Below are 27,981 nucleotides of genomic sequence, written 5' to 3'. Positions count from 1 at the left end.
AGATCATCTGCCTATAGTGAAAAAGCTCAAGTTGGGTTCCGACTAAGTAGCTACTTGGCAAAATACTGATTCTTTGCAAATATACAAACTGTATGCCTAACACTGAAAACACACAAGCAAAACACATGCATACATAAACACACACACATCTGTTTAATTTAAAATTTTATCTCGACTGTAAACGGACACACTTGGCAAATTTAAATTCTGATCTATCAGAATTTAAAATATCCATAACATTTTAATACGGCAGTACCACAACAGCTTAGAAGCTACCGTGTACCAATACTCGCATAAGCAAACAAACACGGATAATGAGAATTTATGTATGGTATTGTTTATAAGTGAGAGGAAAACCTAGGGACAACTAAAATACCATCTCATAGGAAACGGGATAAACGACTTACAGTACATCCATCAAATGGCAAAACTATGCAGCTCTTAACAAGAAGAAAATACACCACTGTGTACTAACGCAGAAGAAAATATCCCATATTTTAAACAAGTCTATTCAAAAGGAATATGCATACATAGAGAGAAGTAGGTACTTACATATGCAGAAAGCTCAAGTCAAGACTGCAAACTGTCAACAGTACTTACTTTCAGGGAATGTGAAAGATATATATTATTATATTTCAGCAGTATGCTGGCTATTCAGAAAGAAAGAAACCCCCCGATGGTAACGTTTTCCAACTTCCATGTTGTAACAGTCCCACCATGGCAGGTTTCAAGCTACCAGTGTAATGCTCCTGAACAGTTACGAAGAGACGGGCAGCACGACACCACTGCACGGTGTTTCTGCCGTACAGACACGGCACGTGCAAACAGCCTCAGAAGCACAGAGAGGAAAGGGATTAGGAAGTCATAGGTTTTAAGAGTTTTGACTGTTTGTTACCTTTGTTTTTCAAATGGCTTATTTCATTCTAAGTTTACATAATTTGATTTTTATTTTATTTGTTTATTTATTTTTGAGATGGAGTCTCACTGTCGCCCAGGCTGGAGTGCAGTGATGCGATCTCAGCTCACTGCAACCTCTGCCTTCCTGGTTCAAGTGATTGATTCTCCTTGCCTCAGCCTCCCAAGTAGTTGGGACTACAGGCACGCAACCCCATGCTGGGGTAATTTTTGCATTTTCAGAGGAGATGGGGTTTTCACCATGCTGGCCAGGTTGGTTTTGAACTCCTGGCCTCAGGTGATCCATCTGCCTTGGCCTCCCAAAGTGCTGGGATTATAGCCGTAAGTCACCATGCCTGGCCTTGATTTTTAATAGTGGCTATGTTTAACAACTGGATCCCATATTTCCTAAAAATTTAACAATAGGCTTTGACTAGCAGGTGTGAGCTAGGACCCCAGCACATCACTGCATTTCTATACTATTTGTCCTTTATAACAAATGTGAATATGAGTTATCAAAATTCTTTTTAAAAAGTCATCTACGATTTTAAAAAATCCTATTTCTTGGCAGTAATCTAGAATCAGAATCGAACAGAGTCACTAATAACCAGCAATGTCTACAATGGAATTTTAAAGCAACCGAACCAGTCTTTCTGGAAGAATGGCATAATAATTTTTAACTTCTACTCCTATTGTGTGCCACATTCTGCAAAAAGAGCCACAATTTAAGTGCTTGCTATATGCCAGAATACAAATTTTTCCTACATATACTTTATATATACGCCTTATGATATCCCTACCTCTCCCCAAAACACTGACAGAGGTATCATTACTGGGGGCACTTTAAAATGCTCACTACCCTCTTGAATATTGTCACAGATGGCAGGATTTCCTTTTTTTTAAAGGATGAATAATATTCCACTGTACGAATACAGCACATTTTCTTTACCCATTTTTCTACTAATGGATATGTGGGTTGTTACTATATCTTGCCTATTGTGAATAATGTTGGCATAAACATGGGGGTACAGATATTGCTTTGAGACTCTGATCTCAATTCTTGTGGATATACCCAGGAGTAGTTGCTGGATCATATGGTAATTCTTTTTTTAATTTTTGTAGAAACCGCTATACTGTTTTCCACAGTGGCTATATCATTCTATAATACATTCCCAACAAAAGTATACAAGGGGTTCCATTATGCCAAGTGAAATGAGCCATTCGCAGAAGCATATATACTGCATGACTCTGCTCATATGAGATCTATTAAATGGTTAAACAAATAGAGCCAAAAACTAGAACGGTGATTGCCATGGACTGGGGGAAGGGAAAATGAGTTATTTCTCAATAGATGAAAGTCTCTGTTACATGAAATAAATTCTGGAAATCTGCTATAGTTAGCAATAATAACAACAATAAAAGGGTGTGTGCCACAGGTCTTGGGGAGAAAAGGTTGAGGTCTGCAGCTACAATGAGAAATGGCTGAAGATGAGCTGAGGGCAACTGGGTAGGAAGAAGCAAAGCGGTTAACTAGGATTGGCAACTCATGTTCGGATGCTAAGAAAATGCAGCTGCTGCTAACGTCACAGCTCTACGGCATCTGCACCCTTTTATCTTATCAGCAGTATCTTGAAGGATATTGATTCCACTTCCAGGCATTTGCTCTGGTCTAAGTGTCTGTGTCCCCTCAAAATCCCTATGTTGAAATCCTAATCTCTAAGAGGACAGTATTAGGGAGTTGGCGTCTTTAGGAGGTGATTAGGTCCTAAGTGTGGAGTCCTCGAGAATGCGATCTGTGCCCATTGAAAAGAGATCCCAGAGAGCTAGTTCATCCCTTTCACCACGTGAAGGCACTGTTAGAAGGTATGTTCTATGAACCAGAAAGTGACCCCTCACCAGACACCAAATTTGCCTTGATCTTGGGACTTCCCAGCCTCCAGAAGTGTGAGAAATAAATTTATGTTGTTTATAAGCCACCTGGTTAATGTGATTTTGTTATAGCAGCCAGAATGGATTAAGACAGTATTATCTGTTTCATTTCAAAGGAGAGGATGCCGAGGTGTGGAGAGGTGGCTTGAGTACCTTCAGGTCAGGATGCATGAGTGTAAAGGGCAAGGCAGGAGGAGCACCCAGCGTCCTGCAGCCCAGCTGAACAGAGGCAGACGCTCCATCGCACCTCAGACAACGGCAGGGAAGCCCAGCTCAGGTGGAGCATTTCGTTTCTGTTTTAATTTCCTTCTATTCAGCATGCAGCAGCTCTGTGATGTAATTAGCAAAGAGAGAGGAAACCCAAGAGGTGTTGTTGCCAGAGCTAACCTGGAAACAGAATCATGTACAGTATAAGAAAAATAGCTGAGGAGGAAAGGTCTCAGAGTAAGAGCAGTTAGGGAAACAGATTCCTTGCACTTGAGGCCAGATCCTGGAAGCCTTACATTGCAAACACCTCCTTTCCTATGAGGCTGGTGCCTCCGGAAGAGAGGAAGCAAGGGTAGAGTAACTCTTCTAGAATGGCTGTGTTTGCTCAGGAGGGCCAGCAATGGGAAATCTTGCCGTCTTTTCAGGATGCAGCTGGGAAAACTCTCTAGCTGCTCAGTTTAATTAGAGCCCCCACCAAGTCTCATAGGAGGGGGCTCCGGCTTGGCTGCCTTGCTAGGGTACTTCAGAGAATGCAGTGAGGCTGAAGGCAATGTGGTGACTTCACTGCCCTGGGCCTGTGGATGGGAGCTTTGGCATATGTTTAAACAGGCTGCAGCCACAGCCCTGAGAGATGAATGCTTGGCTCAGGGTCAAGACATAAATGGAGACAATCAAGAGGAAAGAAGATCATGGGTGAGGGCGGTGTCTGCCGAGGGCCAGGCAGGAAACTGTATTAGGAATCTTCCAGCTTGCTGGATAAGGTGGAACTGCCTGGTTAGCATTCAGACCTTAGACCTCCCTGACTCCCAGCCCCGATCCTGCAGGAGCCTCCTGTCCCACGCTCTGTGGCTGTACCGTGAGTCCTGGGCATTTCCCATTCATGCAATTTTTCTGCCAATTCTGTGAGTCTATACAGACACTCCAGTCTTCTAGGTGAGAAAAGTCAGACCATAAAAACCCAAAGCTTGACAAAGGGATTTGCCCAAGGCCGTTCAGCTAGTCATCAGCCAGCCAGAGCTTGAGCTCCTCCCTGCTCCTCCTAAAGTGGGCACATACCCTACAAGCTGCTCCTTCAATAAAACTAAAAAGCCACTGTGTGCGCTGCTCTGACCACACCAGGATTTGCACACCTCCCAAGCTGGGCTGGAGGCCGGCTGCTCATAAATTTCATACCACCATCCGTTGCCTCCAGTTCTACCCACTTTGAAGCTCTTCTCCACCCACCTGTGTGGGCCTCCACCCTAGCTCTCAGAATTACGTACAGATCCGTCCATCATAGTGCAAGCCACACTGCATTTCACTGTCCTTATTCGTCTAATCTGTGGTTCTATGTGGATCATCTAGTGTTTTGTGTTTTTTTGGGGGGGGTGGGGGAGGCAATGGTGGTACAAAGAGATACCCATTTTATTTTTGATTTCCACTCCTAATGCCAATCATGATGCCAAGAACCCAGTACCTGCTGGACACCTGCCTACTGAATTCCTCGGCCCTGCAACTGGCAGGACCTAAGAATATGGAATGTTTCCCACCAGTGGCTTTCCAAGCCCCTCCTCTATTTCCAGTCACCAGTGTGTTCCCTCCCCTCTGGTGAGAAATGCAGGTGGGAGGGTAGAATTCATTTATTCAGTAGACAAATATTTATTTAGAGCTTTTCATGCACCAGATAAGGGACAAAGGAACAAAGAAAACAAGATCTTACCCTCATGGAGCTTCCACTCTTGTGGGGAAGGACAGGGATATTAGCTTTCGATTGCAACCGTTAACAAATTACTTTCGTGACTTAAAATCCATACACTTATTATTTCACAGTTCTGTAGGTGAGAAATCGTGGGGGCTCAGGTGAGTCCTCTGCTTAGAGTCTCACAAGGCCAAAGTCAAGGTGCAGCCATCCAGGGCTCTTACCTGAGGCTCTTGGGGAGAAACCACTCCCAAGCTCATCCACGTTGTCGGCGGAATTCAGTTCCACTCGGGTGTAGGACTGAGGTCCCCACGCCCTTTCTCAATCAAATGAGAGCTTCTCTCAGCATCTAAAGACCACCTGCAACTCCTCGCCCTATAGCTGTCTCCATTTCAAACCAGCAATGGCAGGCTGAGTCCTTCTCCTACTTTAAGTTTCTCTGACTTCCCCTTTGACCATCTCTCTTCTACATCTAGCTGGAGGAAATGCTCCGCTTTTATAGGCTCATGTGATTAGAGTCAGCCCACAAGATAATCCAAGATAATCTCCCTATTTTGAAGCCCATCATTATGGCTACAGTGTCTTTTGCCATGGGACAGAACACGTCCACAGATTCCAGGGCTTAGAGCCTGGATATTGGGGTGGGGGTGGGGGATTCTACCTACCACGATGAACAGCAGCCAAGTAATCAAAAACATATTCTCTAACATGGGATGGAAAGTTCAAAGAAGAAATGTAAATCAGAGTGAAGGGATGAAGGCTGCTGCTTTGAATAAAACGGCTAGAGAAGCCCAGTGTAAGGAGATGACACCTGATCCAAGGAATGAGGAAGTAACGGGATAAGCCAGAGAGCAAACAGAAGATCGGTCCAGAGTGGCTGGAGGGGTGGTGGCCGGAGTGAGCAGGGAAGAGGAGGAGCCAAGGAGATGAACAATTGGACAAAGCCAGCTCAGGCAGGCTCCCATCCTAGGAGGCTGCATTTTGCCATCATTCGCTCTGGGTTGCTGGTGATCTTCAGGAACCCTGGGGCACAGGCAGATCAACAGGACCACGTCATGGTCCCAAAGTGTGTTAGTATGAGTCAGAGAGTCCAGAGGGCATGGAGGGAGAGCACTCGGGGTCTGAACACTTGGAGAATCCCACTGTATTCAGCAGGGTGTATAAATACACCCTGCTAAAAAGACACTGAAACTCTCAGTCGGATCACTGAGACTGGGTAATTTATAAAGGAAAGAGGTTTAATTGACAAGCAGTTGCAGTTCCATATGGCTGGGCAGGCCTCAGGAAACTTACAATCATGGTGAAAGGGGAAGCAGGCACGTCTTGCACGGTGGCAGGTGAGAGAGAAATGAAGTGCCAGCGTAGGAAAAACCACCACTTGTAGAAACACCAGATCTCCTGAGAACTCACTATCAGAAGAACAGCATAGGGGAACCACCCCCATAACCCAATCACCTCCCATCAGGTTCCTCCTTTGACACATGGGGATTACAATTCAAGATGAGATCTGGGTGGAGACCTGATAGGAGCCTGACCCTATCACTCATTCAAGCATTACTAGATAGAGGTGACAACAGCAGAGTGTGCAGGGCCAAGAATGATGAGGGCCAGGATCATGAGAGGGAAACGCGACCACCAGGTGCCTGCCTGCTCAGCAGCCTTCGCATGCACTGTTCTCTCCATCTGGGATGCTCACTCTAGCTCTCAGCACCGCTGCCACTGAGGTCTTAGCTCAAGTGTCAACTTCCTTCAGGTCTTAGCTCAAATGTTACCTGCTCAGAGACTCTACCCAAAGGAACAGTCCTTTCTAGAAGAATCCAAGTCCCTCAAAACATGCTTTTCTGTCAGGGTTCCACTACTGACATTCGCCGCCACAAGCATCTTTTTTCGTTGTTGTTGCTGTGGTTTGAGACAGTCCCACTCTACAGCCCAGGCTGGAGTGCAGTGGCGGATCTCAGCTCATTGCAACCTCCGCCTCCTGGGTTCAAGTGGTTCTGGTGCCTCAGCCTTCCAGTAGCTGGGATTACAGACACCCACAACCATGCTCGGCTAATTTTTCTATTTTTAATAGAGATGGAGTTTCACTCTCTTGGCTAGGCTGGTCTCGAACTCCTGACCTCAAGTGATCCACCCACTTTAGCCTCCCAAAGGGCTGAGATTACAGTCACGAGCCTCTGCACCTGGCCCAAATGAATCTTTGTTATGGGGAACTGTCTTGTGTACTAGCAACATTCCTGGCCTCTACTCACTAAGTGCCAGTAGAACCTCCCCGCTGTGACAAGAAAAACGTCTCTAGACTTCGCCAGTATTCCTTGGGTTGTAAAATTTCCCACAAACTCCCATGAGAAAAACTGCGCGATCTCACTGTCTTTCAAACACTTATCTTCCAAAATTATTTATTTTATTCAACAACAAATACTTAGTGCCTAATACAGGCCAGGCACGATTCCAGGTACGGGGGACAAAGCAGTGAAATTCAAACGACATCGGGCACATTCAAGGTGGTATGGTAGACAGCAATGAAATGCACAGAAAAAATTACTACCTTTGAGGAACTTACATCCTCATGGAAAGAGGCAGGGAAATTAAAAGAAAATGAGCAAAAGGGTAGTAGGTCAGATGGTAATTAATGTGCTGGAGAAGAATAAGGTAGAAAAGGGGATAGCATAAAGGCTGCAATTTGGAGCTGAAAGGCTCAGACTTAAATACGTGTGTTCAAAGACTGGCAAGGAAGCCAGAGACCAGCAAGGAAGTCAGAGTGGCTGGAGTGGAGCCAATGAGGGAAACATTTGGAGGAAACAAAATCAAAAAAAGCAAAGAAGGAAGATAGTTTCTCCCACAATAACCAGTAACCTCCCTGTAAACAGGGCTACCATTGGTCTTGTTCACTGTGGCATCCCCATGGCCTACAGAGGAGGTTGGCACATTGCATGTGCTAGGTACATGTTGAATTTCTGTCCAACAAGTGAACGAACACATGGATGGTCAGCCCCGGGAGAATGCTGAGCCCCAAATACCTTACGTGGGCAAAAGATGGAGTTACTATCAAAAGACACAGAGGAGCTGCAATCCTCTTTTGCCGTTTGCATACTTTAAGTATTAAAGGAAAGCGAAGGCTGGGCATGGTGGCTCATGCTTGTAACCTCAGCAATTTGGGAGGCTGAGGCCAGTGAATCACCTGAGGTCAACAGTTCGAGACTAGCCAGGCCAACACGGTGATACTCCGTCTGTACCAAAAATGCAAAAAATTAGCCAGGCATGGTTGCGCACGCCTGTAGTCCCAGGTACTTGGGAGGCTGAGGCAGGAAAGTCACTTGAACCTGTGAGGCAGAGAATGCAGTGAGCCAAGATTGCACCATTGCACTTCCAGCTTAGGCAAAGGAGAGAGCCTCCATCTTCGAAAAAATAAATAAATAATAAAAAATACATGAAAGGGAAAATACTAATATCTAACATTTATTGACTCAGACACTGTCCCAGAAACTTTAAAAACATTATCTCCTTTTCTTTTGAAGGCAACCCATGTGAAATATGAATTCTTATTATCCTGATATAAGGAGGTTAATTCCCCAGAATAAGAAAGCTAGTAACAGGTGGAACTGGGACTTGGACCGAGTGTTCAACTCCAGAATATAAGCAATACAGTCTTTTAATAGCAAAAATGAAATACGAGCTTTAGGATCTCAGGCTGACCAATAAGGCAAGACGCCAGACATACTGCAGCCCATCAGTTTGCCTCTCAAAAAACAAGGCAACTACTCTATATTTACTGAGCATTTACTATGTGCTAAACCTTGTCTCATCACATTAAACGTACTCTATTATCTCATTTACTGTTCACAACAATCCTTTCTATAGTACTCAACCATCCCCAATTCATATATGAACAAATCAGTTCACAGAGACTAAGTGACATACAGGGATTCGTGAGGAAACCGGGGCTCTGGGACTACAGAAGGCAAGACAAGGGGGCGTTGTCTGCTTTCTTTCCACTAGATTTCTGGGGGAAAGCAGGTGTAAGAGGGAGTAGGCTTATTCTCTGTGAATCCAGAAGGAAGATCTTTGGCCAAATAAGATTCTGGTTCAGGGTACAAAGTGAGTAAGCTTTGGTCGGATCACTGAATTTCGATAAAGGTTAAGTGGACAGAGTAGCCCATGGCAGTTTTGCTAAGCAGGCTTTTGGCTGGCTGACTACTCCCGGTGAGCAAGGAGCATTATCTTAATTTTTGCTGCCAACCTCAGGCAAGATAATAAACACAGCATGGCTTTGCACTGAGCCAGCCTGATGAACATCAGGAACACCTCCAATTTACGACTTTCAAAGAGGGCAGTGTCCCTGTCCAGGAGTGTCCAGCACAATGAAGAATGCACCCACGTAACCTGTGGGTCCAGCTGGCCATTCATGTTTATAATTATACATGATTGTTAAGTATCTGTGTTAGTCTGTTCTCACATTACTACAAAGAAATAACCAAGATTGGGTGATTTATAAAGAAAAGATGTTTCACTGGTTTATAGTTCTGCAGGCTTTACAGGAGGTATGGTGCTGGCATCTGCTCAGTTTCTGGGAATGTCTCAGGAAGCTTCCAATCATGGCAGAAGGCAAAGGGAGAGCAGCCACCACACATGGCTGGAGCAGCAGCAGGAGACAGAACGAGCTGGGAAGGGCTACACACTTTTAAACAACCAGATCTCGCGAGAACTCCCTGTCATGAGAACAGCACCAACGTGATGGTGGTAAACCATTCATAAGAAATCCATCCCCATTAACCAGTCACTTCCCACGAGCCCCCACCTCCAACACTGGGGATTACAATTCAACATGAGATTTGGGCAGGGAAACAGATCCAAACCCTATCAATATTTGAGCATGGAACTAAAACTTACGGAATATTTTTTAAAATCTTGTTTTGTTTTGTTTTGTTTTTGCATGGTTTGAATAGTCACTAAACTTGGAATACAAGTCAAGGGAAGATGGCATTTCCTGTCATCTGATACTTTACCAAGAGTTGTTCACTCTTTGGAAAGATGTACCACAGATGGCAAACCCCACTCATGAAATGTGGAGGTGCTGGTAACGTATCAGTACCATTCGGCATTTGTAGCCGTCACAATGAAGACAGCTGTCTCCTGAATACAGGCACAGAAGGATCTGACCTTTTTATTAGGTCAGCTACTATAGCCGAGCCTGACCATTACACATTGAAGTAAGTATTGTTTTATAATAATTTCCTTTTATTTCTTCTGTATATTATAGCCAGGACACGATATCAATTTTTTAAAAAAATAAAGTTGTAGGCAATATAATATAGATGTGATACTTGAATTTTACTCCAGGGTTATAAAAGAGGCATTCAAAACATTTAGGGGCAAGGACACTGGGTGAAGAAACAGAAGACAAGTTCAATGTTTTTTTGGATGACCCTAAAATGAAGTCTAATAAAATGATGAAAAGAATGAAGATAAAACTTACCAGACCAATATAAAATCTGTGCGTTAGACTCAATAAGGGTACTATAGAAGTACAGAAAGGGGAGCATTTGGCTGAAAAGTAATTCCTGGAGCTTCTCAGTGGAACTCAAGTTCAATTTGAGCTTGAAGAGCAACATGGCAGTAAAAGTACATCATCGGAGGTATACAACCTGGTTCTCAAACTTAAGTAACCATCAGAATCAAGTAGGGAGGATGTTTAAAAGAACAGTCACCCAGCCTCATCTCTAGACATTCAAATTCACTTGCTCTGGGGCAGAGCCCCCAAGTTGGCATTTTAAACAGGCATATTTTCAGGTAGAAGCATGAACCTTCAATTATTTGATAATGGTCACTGCATATCACTCAGGTCAAAGTGTCACTTCCGAAGAGAAAACGTAGAGCTATCCAAAAGTGGTTGACCAATCAGGGCGGGAAAAGGTCTGGAAGCCATCGCTCACAGAATTCCTACATCTGGATGGAAGGTTTCGGAGGCATGCTCACTTCGGTTATGCAGTGACACACAGCACATTGAATAAAAAGGTGCAATGACATGGTACCCGCAATGGACTGACGTCGTATCTCCCCCAAATTCACACATGAAAATCCTAATCCTGTCCAGGCATTAGGATCACACTTGTAATCCCAGCACTTTGGGCAATGGAAGGGGGAGGCTCACTTAAGCTCAGGGTTCGAGACCAGCCTGGTCAACACAGTGGGACACTGTCTATATAAAAACTAAGAAAATGAGTCCCAGGTGGTGGTGCACAGCTGTAATCCAAGCTACTCTGGAGGCTGAGGTGAGAGGATCGCTTGAGCCTGCGAGGTCTGCTTGAGCCTGGGAGGCAGAGGCTGCAGTGAACTGTGACTGCGCCACTGTACTCCAGCCTAATTGACAGCAAGGGCCTATCTCGAACATAAAATAGGGTAAAATCCTCATTCCTAATGAGACGGCAATTGAAGGTGGGGCCTTTAGGAAGTAATTAAGGTCATGAAGGTGGACACTTTATTAATGTGATAAACGGCCTTGTAAGAAGAGACGTAAGACAGAATATTTCCTTTCCCTGCTCAATGCCATGTCAGGATACAAGAACAAGGTGCCCATGTGCAAACAAGAAAGTCCTCACCAGACACAAGAATGGCTGCGTGCCTTGATCTTAGACTTCCCAGGCTCCAGAACTGTGACAAGTGTTTGTAGTTAAGCCACCCGGTCTATGGGACATCTCTTATAGCACCTAAGACAGTGTCTACAGCCTTGCAGCAGAAAGATGAATCAGAACCCACAGTACGAAAGAAACTAGGGAGTACACATTTCTACTGAGCCTGTTGTCAGAGGACTGTTCTTAAAATAGCACACGTTTCAATGGGATTATTCTACTAACTCCATCTGCAGGCAGTTTGTTCCCCGTTTGTTGCCATTGCTCTAAGAGCAAGTAAAACTGAGAGATGCTTCTCGGTGTAATAGTTTTCTTTACTTCCAGACTTTACAGGATCTCTATTATGCAAGTATGAATCTCCAAAGGGCAGATACAGTATGCAGATTTCTTAATCTTATCTGTTCACAATTTACTTTTTATTTCTTTTTATTTTTGAGAAAAAGTCTCGCTCTATGGCCCAGGCTGGAGTGCAGTGGCATGATCTCAGCTCACTGCAATCTCCACCTCCCAGGTTCAAGCAATTCTCCTGCCTCAGTCTTCTGAGTGACTGGGACTACAGGCACATGCCACCATGCCCAGCTAATTTTTTATTTTGATTTTTTTAAATTTTTAGTAGAGAAAGGGTTTCACTGTGTTAGCCAGGATGGTCTTGATCTCCTGACCTCATGATCAACCCGCCTCGGCCTCCCAAAGTGCTTGGATTACAGGAGTGAGCCTGTGCCCGGCCTCTGTTCACAATTTCAAAACACATATTCACATCCCTTTTAATAACTTTTGGAATTAGTCTAGAAAACGCTAGTCCAGGGGTTATTACTGCAGGGCTGACATTCAATTATGGATCTCAATCATGGAAGAGGCTCAAGTCATACTAACCCTAATCGCAGATGTGCAAATGCTTCTCTATTAGACTATAAACTTTTTGAAGGAAGGTTCTTCGTATTACCCTTTAAAAAAAAACGGAACAGTTTTCCACTCTACCCTTGCCAGTATAATAGGTATTCAGTAGTATGTAATGAATTAATAAATTATACTTAAATATAGTTTCTCTGGATACAATTATTACAGACAGAAATCACCCAATCAGGTATTCTTTGAGAATATGAAGAGAGCTTAGTTCCTGACAGCAGAAACAGCTAAGGTGCAGAGAAATGAAGGAACTTACCCAGCGTCCCAGAAGGCTGGACGTCAGAGGCAAAGGTAAGATCGGCCTCGGTTGCATATTTCTATTTATCCCACGAAAGCTATTTGTATAACAGTTCTTTGGCAAACTGTCAAATGTTTTCTACTTTTGAATCCCTGTCACAGAATTGTCCGTGGTGGCTGACTTTACCGCCCATCGCTGTCCCTTCCCTTATCACCGAGTTTGCTCCAACCTCAGAGGTGAGCCAGTCCTTAGGTGTTTCAATTTTGTTGTCCTGCAGAGAAGGATTCCTAGAGAAACTCTTCCTCCCTCCCTAAAGAGCCAGGTCTCCATCTGCCGGTCTCTGCCCTAATTTAGGGACTGAATGGAACACGATACATTTTATTTTTACATTGTCTTAAAAAGCACATTCTCTGGCTAGTGTTACGCCCTTCAACCTGGGGAGGACACACCTTGTGCTTGAGTCACCTTTGGGATCTGTTGCATACAAAGCTGTCTGCGAACATGCCGTCTCCTTTCTCCCGACCTGCCTTCTCAAATCCCCTGCTATGTTCGGCCTTCCTTCCCCTTTTCTTTGCTGCTGTTTGTCTTTAAGATAGTCATCCATCAGCTTCGGAACTGGAGAGAGTTCAATTTTAATGAGGCTGTCAAAATCCTAGGTGTATTTTTGTTGTTGCTGTTTTCTAAAGTCCTGCTAACAGCGGAATGCTGGGTGAATGACAGCTTCTTGCATCTCGGAGATGATGCCTGGGCAGAGTGGCTGGAAAATGACCCATCTCTGTGCAAGATGCCCGTAATTCCACTTGAACAGTTATGGGCAAGAGCTCTGTGCTAGGATCTGCCTGGTTATCCAAAGCTGCTGTGGCTCAGTAGCTTCTGGAATTAAGCTGGGAACAGCTCTAGTAAGAAGGGAAGGAGGTAAGTGGGAGATGGTGGAAAGACGTTCTCTAATCTTCTGGGGCTGTGGAGGCTTTGTAAAAGCAGACTGGGAAGGAAAAGCAAACAAAGAGGACAGGAAAACCTGACTGCCTCTTGTAAGGGGAAAAGTCTAGTTTATAAGAGAATTCAAGGAATTAACAAAGACCACGCATGCTATGGTGCCTGGTAGGACGCATTGTGGAGTGAGTGAATGAATGAATGTGTAAGTGAACGTGGCCGCATTTGATGTCTGCAGATGAATCTGAATTACCTGAAAAGAGTTTTTCAGTTGGGTTACGGTCAGAAGGATAAATAAAAAATCACAACCAACTTCCTCAAGTACTTTGGTTTATCAGACACACATGGCTGCACCACCACAATGGAACCTCCCGGTAGGTTCTGAGGTCCCCAGTTCGTAGGTAAGAAGCTCAAGGCTCCCTGAGCTTGGGTAAGCTTTCCAAAAGGCACAGAATTTAAGAGTGACAAAGTCAGGTCTTGAAGGTAGAGCTTTCAACTTAAACATCTCATGTGCTTTTTCTGGGGATTTTCAAAGTCAAACACAGCGAGGAAGCTGATATGCGAACTGAACAGTCATTTTGTTCTTAACGTAATACAAAAAGCTAATTTTTTTCAGATAGTAAAGAGTTATAAGAAAAAACTCCTAGGTAGCTGGATTACACATGAGGAAAGTAAAATACTTACTCGTTCTTTCTGACCAGAAGGCTTGGGAGACCTTAGCAAACCCTGTTCAAACACATGACCTCCTTTTTCAACGGGATACATCTCATTCCCTGATAGAGCAAGTGGCAGAAAAATGCGCAAGAGGAGAAAGGCTAAGATTTACTAAGTTCTAATGTTATGCCCTTAATCACGCTAGGCTCATTAAACAAGTTACAACATTAACTTTGTGCATTTGATACCAGACCCTCCATGTATCGCTAAGCCTAACATACTGGGTTTGTTATTGTCCTATCTTAAAAAGGGAGAGAACTGAAAGTTTCAAGGAGTGAAGCGACTTGGCCAAGAGCATACGGACACTAGACGGACATACTGCAGCTCTGACCCAGATGTGCCCGGGTTCCTAACAGCAGGCTGAAGGCTTACGACAGGGAGCTCTGCTGGAGATACCCTTTTTGGAGGCTTCAGATGTGCTGGGATTTCGGGTGGCCAGTTCTCTCCAGCGGCGTCCTCAGTTTCCATGAGAATCTACAGGTCTGGATCACTCATTCACTGTGTGGTGCAATCCTTGGCTTTAAAGTAACAAATCCCCATCGTGAAAGCTAATGCATTTTGATGCTGCATAAATCCTTTAATAACAATCACTCAGTGTCACTGACTTATTTAAATGGACACATCACTTCAACAGGGCTTTCCCCCTCCTGCTCTGCCCTTTCACTACCAGCGAGGAAAGTAACTCGCTGCCTCGGCATATACAGGGGGAACTGGAGGTGGTTTACGTGCTCCTGTGTCTCCTGACGCTACATTCTTTAAATAGGGATGGGCGGGGGGAGACATGCCATTTTGGTCACAATAAATTCCCCAGTGTGCTACATTTTTCTTTTCCCTGCAAACTCGGATTGATGACCAGCGGTTTTTGTTTTACGCAGGTAACTGTGATCTTGATGCGGCATCCTTGAGGCGCTGCAGTATATCTCTATGTGACATTTTCTATTATATATTTTGGAAGACAGAAACTAAATGTACACACTGGGGTTTCCCTGAGACTTCCCTTCTCCCACCCAGAAACATGGGTGCCTCCACCTCTATGAAGGCTTGGAGGGAATGCGTCTGAAAATCCAGGCACAAAAGATCACCACGGGATGACTACTCACTTGCCAGAGGAAAGCACGTGCAGCCTTCATCCCGGGCCCGCTGTGGGCTCATGGAGGGCCCGGTATCAAATGCACTGAGAAAACAGTGCCTGGAAGAGCTTGCTGGGACGGGAAACAGAGTGCCAAGTTTCATCAGAGAAGGCGTTTGGACATTCTGCCCCAGAAACATACTAGAGGCTTCCTGGAATCCCATCTCTTCACAGACCTAGTCAAGCAGACTCTCGAAGGGCAAAGCCCAGGATTCTCCACTACTGAAAAGTGTTTAATTCTGAGGCCATTATAGTTCAAGGAAGGACGATTGGTAGTTAACACCGCAGGCTCCTTGACATTTCAGGGTTGCAGCCTTCAATGCTCCAACCTTCAGTTTCCTCTGATACAGAATAGAAGTAAGCATGTCACCTGCCTCATGGGGTTAGTGTGAGGATCAAAGGAGTCTGACACCCATAAAGCACCTAACATGGCGCTTGGCTAATACTCAGCTGATACGTAGAGGCGCTGCCTTACCCATTATTGAAAGATAGAAATACTTCCTGACCTGGTAATAGAACCACTGCTCTGATGCCCTCGGCTGCCTTTCCCCTACCTGGACCCTCTCAGGAACTCCTCAGACCTCCCCATCGTCCAGCAACGAAAGGGTTAATGCCCAACACAGACGGGAGACTCCAGGGTGGGGCGTTGGGGTCTGTGAAAAACTGGTGGTTGACATTCTTCAACTGCAACCTCTGTATGGCTGGTAGGCATTACAGGAAAAAAAAAAATTACACAGAACAAGACGTATCTCATATTCAGGCAAATGTTAGCTAAGGAATGTCCCCGTCTCCTAGGAAGGCCTTCGATACAGGGCTCCCTGGCTGCCTGCCACCTCTGGACACTGATGCTGCACTTTCCTTGTCCTCCTCCGGCCTTGACCGCCTTCACTCTGACCCCGTCTGTGAACTCTCACCTCTGGAAGCTTGACTCACGTCCCCTTTCTCCTTTGTTCTCTGGAACCCTGTATTTGTATTTGACTTTGCTGGAGTCTGACCATCAGCTCTCAGAGCTTTGGTATCTCTTTGGCTCATCCCACTACAGACTGGCCTCAGCCTCCAGGGCAGGCTTCACCTATCACTTTTAGGTGGTCCTGTTCCCAGACCCAGACACCTGCTCCAACCCGTCTCAGATGCCAAGTCCCAGCTCTTCTTGGTCTCACCCACCCTGCCGCTCCCTGAGTTCCACATTCCAGTCCTGCTAAAGATCAGGAGTCTGCATCCTTTGAGAACGGGACACCACAGCAGTGGCAATGACGTTGGAGGAGAGAGGCAGAAGGATCCAGAAGCATTTCAAAGACAGATACTGAAGGGAACTGAGCCTCAGAAGGAAGAGGCTGCTCCAGTTTCAGTGCTTATACACTCCATGAGGTGAGCGGCTGTGTCTGCTACAGCCAGTATAGGGCCTCGTACACAGGAAGCACTCAAGAGAGCTGGCGAACAAGAAGGGTTGATGGCTGAACGAACGACACCAGCAACAGAGAAAGAAACTAAAGCGTTACTACTAAGAAGTTTGGGGCTAAATAATGGATTTTATTTCAGACACATGGTTAGAGGTCTGTGGTACTCAAAACTGCTGATTATCAAATATTTCTGCATTTTCTCCTGCCCAGCACGTGGTAGACTGCACTCGCCCACACACCAAAGGCAGGCAGGGCCTCACAACGCGCTTAGCTAATGAAATAAGAAATTGTGTCGCTTCTAAACAAAAACTTCAAGAGATAATACGACTTCTGCTACTTCCCCGCCACATACGTGGAAGTGTGCCTGGAGATGAATCTTGAGTACCTACAGTGGACACAGATCTCTGAAGACCTAAAGTGGACATGGAATGTGACTGGCAAAATACATATCAGTTGTGTTAAGAAACCAAAACGTTGGGGTTGTTACTCCAGAATGATCTCTGGTCCGTATTAACAGATCCAGGAACCTACAGGTCATACTGAGGAAGACAGGATCTGGATTAGAGGTCAGGAGAGGGGCTTTCTGGTGAGACGCCAAGGACTGCCACGGCCCGGCTGCTACTCTGCCTGTGGCTAAAGCACCAAGAAGGAACTAGAATGCCAACTGCCCACGTACCAGCTACTGCCGGATTCAAGCAATCAGGTGGCCTCCCCCTAAGCTTTTGCAATCTCCTTTCCCAAGGAAGAAGCAGTGACCCCTGACATTACCTTTTGCAACTCTGCTCACACCACCCTGAGGACTTACCTGTGTTGTAGCCTCTTCCAAGGGCTGGCCAAGGGCGGTGGTTTTTCCACAGGTTTCCAAGGTACCAGTCACTCTGGTTCTCCACCAAGCCCAGGACCTGCTGACCTGTAAAGTACAGAGAACACAAACACCTTCAAAGGAGATGCCAAGTCGTCTGGATCAGGGACCGCTGAACACAGAACGTTAATGGCAAATCATCACGACAACAGTACTCACTCACTGAGAGGTTTTATAAAGGGTCAGGCTCTGACCTAAAAGCTTAACTTGCATTAACATATTTAATTTTCACCACTAGGCAGCCGTTTTTATTATTTCCATTTTATAGAGAAGAAATGAAAGCCCAGAACAGTTAAGTGATTTGCCCCAGGTCACCTAGCGAATCTGATAAAGCTGGAATCCAAAACCATTCATTCCTTCATTCATGTATGCCTGCATTTCTTTCCTAACTCAGGGAACACATATTTACTGACAGGCATACTATATCTCAAGCATTCCCATTCTGGTATTTCCAGCTGTACATTAATTTACTGGTTTTCCTGGGCATGGACTGAGATTGTTTTCTTACATCAGGGAGGAGGGATTACCCTTGTTTACTGGGACGAGAGCCCACAGAGAAGAGCCACCCTGTGTCCACCTCACAGGCTCTTTATTCTCATGCTCACTGCTTCTTCTAAAACATATTTATCTTGTGTCAACAAGCATCATGTCAGTATCATCTCAATATAAGAGTGCTGTCTAGACAACAATTGCTCCTCTGTCCCCAGAACTGGCTTTGATGTTGGCCTCGGTCTCTGCTGCATCTTAGCAACTTAGGCAAGTTAGCCTTGTAGTCAGTCTCATAGGCATATGTCTCTGGGACTTCATATCAGATCCACCTTTAGACAACTCCATCACGCCACCTGGAGAAGGTCTGCTTTTGCAGTCATTACCAATACCACTTCACAGGCGAGGAAACAGGCTCATGAAGGACCAGTGATTTGCACTGCTGAATACGGAGCTAGGATAGACATCTACACTTGCCTGAAACGAAGATCCCTTCCACTGTCTCCATGTGTTATTGCTTATCCTTACAACAAATATTTGAGGTAGGAATTATAAAACCACATTTTGTAGAAACGGAAATTGAGGTTTAGAAAGTTTAAATAACTTGCAAAAGTCATGCAACTAACAATTCCTCTCTTCCACAGCTAACCGATACCTTTTGCATTTAAACTCTTTTATTGTTGGCCAATCTGAGAAATAAAAGACCTTTCTAATCAAACAAAAGCCCAGCAGCACTTAAGAAAACACAGTGGTTCTCCCAGAACGCCATGCTGGGTGATAAAGAACCTCCCTGGCATGATGACAGCTCTCTGAAATGATGGTGTGTGGATTTGGTGTAATTTATTTGATCCATTTTATTAAGCTCCTATCTAAATCATCACCCCGGCACAAATACATAAATTAGAGGCATGGGAAAAACACTACCACCCACTTTGTCTTTGTATATGATCACATCTAAAGTAGAATTCCTCAGAAAAGCATATCGCCAATTCAGGAAGTGTAAGTCAATCAAATACATGTGCAACAGTCTTAGGACATTTGTGCAGAACAACTAGATCTGAAAGGCAGGGTGCCCTTAGTTTGGAAAGGTGTGTGTCCTGTCCTGATGCTATGACCCAGTTAGAGACCTCATTTAATAACCTCACAATGAGGATGGGACGCCAAGGGGAAATGTCATTGTTGGGGGAGAGGGATGATACGCAATTACTAAGACCCGAAGCAGGTATCACAAGGGATTTTTGTTTTGTTTTGTTTTTGGAATGATAGGGGATGACACAGACTCAGAACTGACAAAGGGGAATGACACTCTTTTTTTTTTTTTGCGGGGTGGGGGAGGATGGAGTCTCACTCTCTTGCCAGGCTGGAGTACAGTGCCATGATCTTGGCTCATTACAACCTCTGTCTCCCAGGTTTATGTGATTCTCCTGCCTCAGCCTCCCCAGTATCTGGGACTACAAGTATACACCACCACACCTAGCTAATTTTTGTATTTTTAGTAGAGAGAGGGTTTCACCACGTTGGCCAGGGTGGTCTCGATCTCTTGACCTTGTGATCTGCCTACCTTGGCCTCCCAAATTGCTGGGATTACAGGTGTGAGCCACTGTGCTCATCCAGGAATGATCTTTTACTATATTTAGGGTGCCCATCTAAATTTGAGGTAAGATCATCTTCAGATACCTGAAAGTCCAAATTTCATATTGTGGCATCCCATACATTTTATTTTGCCTCTGTTTACTTCTTCAGACAAATACTCTATGAGCTACACTTTATTCCTGTGAAACAAAAATACAGATTTTTTTTTTTTTTTTACTGTGATCTAATTTTTACCTTGATCATAGAGCTCTCCATTGGCAGACATCACCTTTGCCCCTCTGTCAATCCCCACCTACAGTCCTTCCAAGGCCCATATCCGGCATGAGGCCTTTTATGAATAATCCCAGGTTTGAACTATTACTTTATCTTCACTCCCATATTCGACAGAAGACATCACTATTTAGTACTTCCTACTGGTATTTTTCTTTATCTTTTTTTTTTTTTTTTTTTTTTTTTGAGATGGAGTCTCACTCTCTCACCCAGTCTGGAGTAAAAACAGTGCCATCTCGGCTCACCACAACCTCTGTCTCTCAAGTTCAAGTGATTTTCCTGCCTCAGCCTCCTGAGTAGCTGGGATTACAGGTGCATGCCACCACGCTTAGCTAAGGTTTGTATTTTTATCAGAGATATGGTTTTGCCATGTTGGCCAGGCTGGTCTTGAACTCCTAACCTCAGGTGATCCACCCACTTTAGCCTCCCAAAGTGCTGGGATTACAGGCGTGAGCCACCGTGCCTGGCCCCTACTGGTATTTTTGCCATCAGCTGACTTACACCCTATAAAGGATGAAGTTGGTAATACTCAGGCGCGGACACACACCACATGTGTAAATATCCACGTCCTGCATTATTTCAAGGGTGAAATACTACAAGGTGGAGTATCGAACACACAGTAGGCGCTTAATAAATGTCTGCTAAATAAATGACATTTGGTGGGTGAATCTTTCCTGACTGAGTGTGTGTTAGTGTCTCCAGAAATCACTTTACCCTCTCTGCATTCACCAACATTGACAGACCTTCCACCAAGTTCTAGGAACTCAAGGTAGCCGCCTTCTCTGTATGGAAAACTGCAAAGATGGGGTGACAGCACCCACTTCGGTGGCTCTACCTAAGGCTGAAACTTAATCTCTAGAGAAGGAATGATTTTCATGGCTAACCTGAAGTCACACTATCCCAAAGAATAATACCCAAATTCCACTTCTCTCAATTTGCACCTGGGCTGCACTGTTTTTGATAGTATCACATAATCCTTTCACGTACACCAATCCTCTTAAAAAAATCCTTAATTAGCGACATAATTTGAACTTTAATATCCAATGGTGAGAAAAAAATAATAATCAACAGCTACTGAGACTTGGTTTTGCTTTTTAAAAGAAATTCACTAGCTGTCGTATCAGTGATGAAAACAGGAGTAAGGGTAGGCCATTTTGCTGAGCCTCTCAGCGGTGCTTTGTGCTTTCAGGCTGTGCGTTCCCCGCTTCAGAGCTCTCTCTGTGTGAAGAGGGAATCATGAACACCAATTAGCTGGAGATAAAGACCGCAGGCTGACCTCAGGCTGCCTGGTTCCAGTCCTAGCCCTGCCACTTACCAGCTGCATAGCCGTTAGTCAAAAAATTACATAACCGATCTCTGCCTTGCTAACTGACTCTTTAACGGCTGCTGTGATTTCACGTGCTGAAATGACTTCATGTATGTGAAGTACTTAGAACAGAGGCTGGAACTCTAAGCACTGTGCAGATGACAGCTGTTTTTAAATGCCACTGTCCATCCTAAACCGTAAGCCCCTGATAGAGCTCAAGCATATCCATGAGGTTTTCTTTGGCGGTCATCCAGCACAAGAACTAGGCCTTCTGGAACTCTGCCTCTGTAAGTGTGGTGTGAGGACTACCTGTTTCAGAAACACCTGAGGTTCTTGTTAAAAGCACAGGCTCCTGCGCTTCAGCCTAGGAGTTACTTATTTGTGGGAGGCTGATTTCCCTTACCTCTCTGGTTTCTAGGACGGGTTTCCCGGCTTCTTGAGCTGACCTTTACTCTTTCCCATGGATGTGGAAGGAGTTATCTGACTGGTGACAGATAACCTTTTCCACCTCCACGGGGAAGAGAAAGGTGAGTTTCAGAGGGAACCAAGCTGCTGTGGCTTAGCCCCTTTCTCCGTCGCTTCTTCCGGGAGTCAGCATGCCAACAGATAGCCTGCATCCAATCTGTTCTTTCATGCTGTCACGTTTTACAGAGCAGACCCCCTCTCAGTGAGGCTGTGGTTGCTAGGACTTCTTGGGATGGCTGGGCAATTCCAACTCTGAGTTTTGGAGCTAGGAATAGCCATTGTAGATATTTAAGGACTCGAAAGTTGAGTCCTCCAATTTCACCAGTACCAGTAAAACAAGGTGACATCTGGCTGTCGCTCCTTTATCTCTAAGTTGGTTCAATATTGGCGGGGGGTGCGGGAGGTGGTGCATATGGGGAAGTAATATCATATATGAATTCCCTCACTCCACAATATTTCTGCATAAGAATTCTGGCCATGGGGTCTAGTAATTTGCATTGAAAAAAACGCAACTCCCCAGGTAATTCAGATGCACATTACGGTTTGAGAATCACTCATTGGAGTTTGGAAGCTCTGTCCTTGCTTTAGTCAAGGGTAAATTTCACCTGCAGGGTGACTGGCACATAATAAACTCACGTGGTGTCTAAATTCACCTCATGAAAAAGCAGAATTCATTGGTAGTCTCCAGTGCCATATTTCCTAAGTAAAGTAGTGAAGACAATGAACAGCACAGCCAGACGCCTGGGTTCAAATCCTGACTCCTCTGCTTACTAGCTGCGTGACCCTAAACAAGGGACTTAGCCTCTCTGTGTTTGCTTCTTCATTCATTTGTAAAACAGAAGATAGTAAATACATACCTCACTGAATTAAAAGTTTTTTCCTCTAAGCCCATCAGTTTGTGAAAATGAAGCTGTGTTCCGTGCTTATTCAAACATTACCACTTAACGTGTCGAGAAAATAGTGAAGTGTTCAGTAGGCATCTGTTCTCACTGAAGCACCCAGAACTTCCTGGCCCTATATCCTGCTCCATCTGCCTGGACCTCCAGCTCACCCATCTCCTCCTGCCCTTAGCTGACATGGCCCTTACTTTGCTCAGACCTTTGGTTAAGCTTAATATCGACGGAGGGTTTGATTTGTGTCAGACAGCACACAAAATACTAAGGAATTAAAGACAAATAAAACATAGTTTTTGCCTTGGGGGCAACTACAAGAGGAGACAGATAATTCTGAAGCAGCATGGTATTAGCGATGATAGAAACACTGATAAATCAGGGGAATAATGGGTAGAGAATAATTGATTCTGGGGGGGGGTGGGAAGTGGGTGATGCCTGCTTGTCGCTGGATGTCTCCCCCACCAAGTCCCTACCACATCCCTTCCAGCACTGCCGCCAAGCTTCCCCAAAAGATTTTCCCGGCCGGGCGCGGTGGCTCAAGCCTGTAATCCCAGCACTTTGGGAGGCCGAGGCGGGTGGATCACGAGGTCAAGAGATCGAGACCATCCTGGTCAACATGGTGAAACCCCGTCTCTACCAAAAATACAAAAAATTAGCTGGGCATGGTGGCGCGTGCCTGTAATCCCAGCTGCTCGGGAGGCTGAGGCAGGAGAATTGCCTGAACCCAGAAGGCAGAGGTTGCGGTGAGCCGAGATCGCGCCATTGCACTCCAGCCTGGGTAACAAGAGCGAAACTCCCTCTCATAAAAAAAAAAAAAAAAAAAAGATTTTCCAATAAGGGTTTGCTCGGTGACACCCTTCTTGGAGAGAGGTCCTGTTTGCTACCAGGTGACCGCATGGATGACACAGGTGATCTGTGAAAGTTCCAGCAATCTCAGCTCATCAACCAGGTGGCATCTAAATCCTGGTCTCCAGAGGCCCAAGTCTAAAGCCATACCCTTAATGATGCCAACACATCTTCAGCCTACCATCCTGTGAAGAGGTAAACTCCCAGGGGAGGCCAGGTGCGGTGACTCGTGCCTGTAATCTCAGCACTTTTGGAGGCTGAGGTGGGCGGATCACAAGGTCAAGAGTTCAGGACCAGCCTGGCCAACATGGTGAAACCCCATCTCTACTAAAAATGAAAAAAACAAAAACAAAAACAAAAACAAAAACAAAACCTGGGAATGGTGACACATGCCTGTAATCTCAGCTATTCCGGAGGCTGAGGCAGGAGAATGGTTTGAACCAGGACCTGAGAGGTGGAGGTTGCAGCGAGCCAAGATCACACCACTGCACTCCAGCCTAAGCTACAGAGCAAGACTCCATCTCAAACAAACAAACAAACAAAATCCCAGGGATTCCTCTGGGGAAAATGACACAGGTGTCCACAGGGTGCTGGCTCCCTTGGCATTCTGTACCGCCTGTCTCATCTTCTTAGCAGTTATGATAATAAAACACTGTGACTCACAGAAAAGGCTTTGTCATTGTTTTCCATGCTGAGCCTGTGGTTATGATTAAGTGCGCTGTTCTCCATCTTCCTGACTCCAGGCACAAGTTAACTTATGAAAATGAAGCTGTCTTCGTTGCTTATTCATACATCACCACTAACAGCCAGACAAGAGCAAGCAAGCTTGCTATTCTGCTGGGGCCCTGGTGTTGGTGTCACCAGCCAGCAGACGGGTAGTTCTAGGCAGGGAATTCCCCTCTCTCCTTCCTTCTGCAGCTTTCGGCTCAAGGCCGGGCTCCTGCTGCTCAGGAAAGTGAGAACTACAATTTTTCCACGCAGTGCATTTGGCATGAAAAAGGCTGAACTAAGCATTCATCCACTGGGTATAAAGAAGGCAGCATGACAAATTAGGAAGACAAAGGATTTTAAAACTTGGCAAAATAGGGTTCTAGCCCCACATCGGTAAGATTTAACCAAGGTATAACTTCTCTGAGCCTCAGTTTCCTTATCATAAGAGGTTAAGTGTGAAATCTACCTCTGACCTCTAAGAAGGAATATTCAGATCAGGAGTTTGAGACCAGCCTGGCCAACATGGTGAAACCCCACCTCTACTAAAAGTACAAAAAAGTTAGCTGGGCATGGTGGCAGGCGCCTGTGATCCCAGCTACGCGGAAGGCTGAGGCACAAGAATCGCTTCAATCTGGGAGGCAAAGGCTGCAGTGAGTCGAGGTTGTGCCACTGCATTCCAGCCTGAGCAACAAAGTGAGGCTGTATCAACAAAAAAAGGATGACACATGCAAGTGCTGACTCACAGTAGGTGCTCAGCTAAAGGCACTGCTCTTCCTCCCTTTTGAGATGACCAGTGTTCAGAACGTCTAGGTTTTCTTACCCAAGCGCTGACATTAACTGCATAGACTGGACTCTGCAAAATCTGGCTACATCGCCCCCCACCTTGTCCCTGGCTCTCACACCACCCCATCTTTCTGAAGCCTTTAGTGTCTGTGACATGAGTCCTTCAGCTGATCTATTCCCTCTGAACACCCTTCCCCGGCCTCCTCCATGGAGCTTCCCTCTCTCTGCCTCCCCTAACTTGCTGGTGCTCCCCAACTCGCCTTCTCGGCCCCTTTTCTTGTTCTCCGTTTTATCCACAGATGATGGAATCTACTCCAATGGCCTCAGAGGCCACGGACTGGAAGATGATCACCCATTTCTGTGCTCAGCTCAGACTTCTTTCCAAAGCGCCCTACTCTTCAATCTGTCAGCCCACCGTCTTTGTAGATAATGTGGCTGTTCCACAATGACTTTCAATGTAAGCTGACCAAAACCGACTCCACAATCTTCTCCTCCTACAAAATAGGTGCAGCTCCTGCCTATTTTGTTGGTGGGTAGCATCAAAATCAAACTTGTCACCAAGGTCACAGGTCTTTGAATCAACCCTGAACCTTAATCCTCATGTCTCCTCAAGGCCAAATCCCACAGATTTTATCTAAGGGATATTCCTCAAATTCATCTCTTCCCTTGATCTACCATGCCTTCTCTCCGCGCCCCGGTCTCTCTGTCTCTCCTGGATTAGCAGATTCCTTCCTGATCACCTTTTCCTAAGGTTAGCCCTGTGCCATTCCATTCTGCCTACCTAGCCATAGAAATGTTTTGAAAGCACAAATTTCATGATTTTTCTTCCTTGATGAAAATGCGTAAATGCTCTCGGGGTCCATGACACTGTGGGTGTGTGAATGTGTGGATGAATGCATGAATGGGTGAACTAACAAAAAATAAATATTATCCCGCAACCTACCATCCTACCCTATCTGGAATTGGTAAATTCTCTCTGAATGGAGTGGAAGTCGATGCGTACTAGTTAACTTCTCCAGGTAAACACCAGGCACGGGTGGCTCTGGCTGTGACCTGCAGGATGCTTTTGGTGCTCTGGCCTTTTTATCACCCCTAGAAAAGCTCCTGAGCACACAGAGGAAGTCTGCCAATCACTGCTGCCTATCAAACCAGCTGTGTTTATACCACCAGGTGAACATTACAATGTTAAAACAAGAGGCTGCCCTGACTATCAGCAGAGAACCCAACAGTGCTCTCCCAACCTCGTATTTATTCTATCTAATAAGCTATTTTAAAATAGAAAAGCCTTTAATAGTACCATGCAACGTGTGTCTGAGTGAAGGACGGCTATAAATAGGAAACCGTGGAGTATCATATTACTGTTTACTAAACATCTTGAAAGAGCTGCCATACAGCCCCAGGTGTTCCTGGCTAGTCCGTGCAGAATAAGACACCATTTCCTGAGAAGATGCCTACAAAATATTTAAACAACCCTGAACAGACTGAAAAGGAGAATTTCCGAAACTGCCTGTTTCACAGCTCATCTTCTGCATTTCAGCTCTAGCTCAATGCACCCTAGGAGCACAGACAGTCAGATGAGCAGTGAGGGTCTCAATGACTTCTCTGGAGTCACCTACTACTGCACATGAAGCCCACCAAGAATGAGAGGTGTTTATAGGAACACGTAGTCAATGGAAGAGCCAAGACTCGCAACTCTGACTTGAAGCTCATTTGTTTTCTATGCATCTCAAACTTGGCTCCTTCTTTCTTTGAGCCTTTGTTTTTTTTTTTTCAGATGGAGTTTTGCTCTTGTCCCCCAGGCTGGAGTTCAATGGTACAATCTGGGCTCACTGCAACCTCCACCTCCTGGTTCAAGGGATTCTCTTGCCTCAGCCTTCCAAGTAGCTGTGATTACAGGTGCACGACACCACCTCCAGCTACCTTTTTTTTATTTTTAGTAGAGATGGGGTTTTGTCAGGCTAGTCTTGAACTCCCAACCTCAGGTGATCCGTCCCCCTCCTTTCATGAACTCCTGGCAGGAATTATAGGCATGAGCCACTGCACCCGGCCTCTTTGAACTTTAATATAATTCTCCACCTCGTTTAAGTTCTAGCTCTTCTATATTTAATAGGTAATGTCTCTCTCTCTCATTTTTTTTAATAGACAGGGTCTCACTATGTCACCCAGACTGGAATGCAGTGGCAAGATCATGGCTCAGTGCAAACTGAACTCCTGGCTCAAGCTACCCTCCCGCCCCAGGCTCCTTAGCAGGACTACAGGTGTATGCCACCACATGCAGCTAATTTGAAAATTTTTTGTAGACATGGGGTCTTGCTATATTGCCCAGGCTGGTCTTGAACCACTGGCCACAGATGATCTTCCCACCTCAGCTTTCCACAGTGCTGGCATGTGCCACCACACCCAGAACATAGTTCATATTGAGTAGCCTCTCAGTTCCTCTTTTTTCTCATGGGTAAAGTGGTATCTATTTTAGAGGGCTTCACTGGGACTCTTAATCAGGTGTGTGGAGCCCAGGTTTACACTGCATGCCCTTCCCATGGAATCTGTGAACTCCAGTTCACTGCCACTCATTTGGATTCCTTGGGTTTCAGTTCCTGGTGATGCACCTCCACTCTAGTTTATTCATCACTCAGCCCTCATTTCACTTGGAAAAAATACTTGGCCCTTACTGAACTATGGCTCAGGGATCATCCCTTCTAAGAGGAATTAGAATCTGTGCCACTCTTGAAAGAAGAGTTAGGCTGAGTGAGTGAAGATGAGAGGAGGAGAGATTTTGCTTATTATAAGCAACACCATAACTAGCCATGAGTTAACCAAAACAGAAATGTGCTGCCTTTCTAGAGAGAAGCTTCCCATCACCAGAACGGTCCTCAAAGAGGCTGCCTCATTCAGCCCTCACCCAGCAGGTATTTATGAAGTCCGAACTCTGCACCAGGATCTGTGCCAACTGCTACAGACACAGCAGGGAAGAAAACAGGCATACTCTTGGCCCTTTTGAGTTTATCTTTACAAAGAGCTTCTCAAATGGTCCAGCTACCATTTGCCAGGCTCTGACTCAAATCTCACAGATGCAGCTCCTCCAAGGCAGAGCCCTGGGAATTTCTTTTTCAAC

The 27,981-nt window shown here is 45.3% G+C and overlaps 1 protein-coding gene across 4 annotated transcripts in view; it reads right to left on the bottom strand.

Annotated features, from left to right (window-relative positions):
• LARGE1 (LARGE xylosyl- and glucuronyltransferase 1) overlaps window positions 1-27,981 on the bottom strand; it is a 616,984-nt gene that overhangs the window by 134,858 nt on the left and 454,145 nt on the right. For all 4 annotated transcript variants that reach the window (XM_074390818.1, XM_039463163.2, XM_074390817.1 and 1 more), the window contains one exon: window positions 17,460-17,564. In XM_074390818.1, coding sequence (XP_074246919.1) covers window positions 17,460-17,564 — 105 coding nt within the window. The remainder of the gene's footprint in view (window positions 1-17,459; window positions 17,565-27,981) is intronic.

This window comes from Saimiri boliviensis, chromosome 21 (assembly GCF_048565385.1).
Source record: "Saimiri boliviensis isolate mSaiBol1 chromosome 21, mSaiBol1.pri, whole genome shotgun sequence".
Classification (NCBI taxonomy): Eukaryota; Metazoa; Chordata; class Mammalia; order Primates; family Cebidae; genus Saimiri; species Saimiri boliviensis.
The sequence above is the reverse complement of the archived record's forward strand: the minus strand, read 5'-3'. Positions and strand labels throughout refer to the sequence as shown.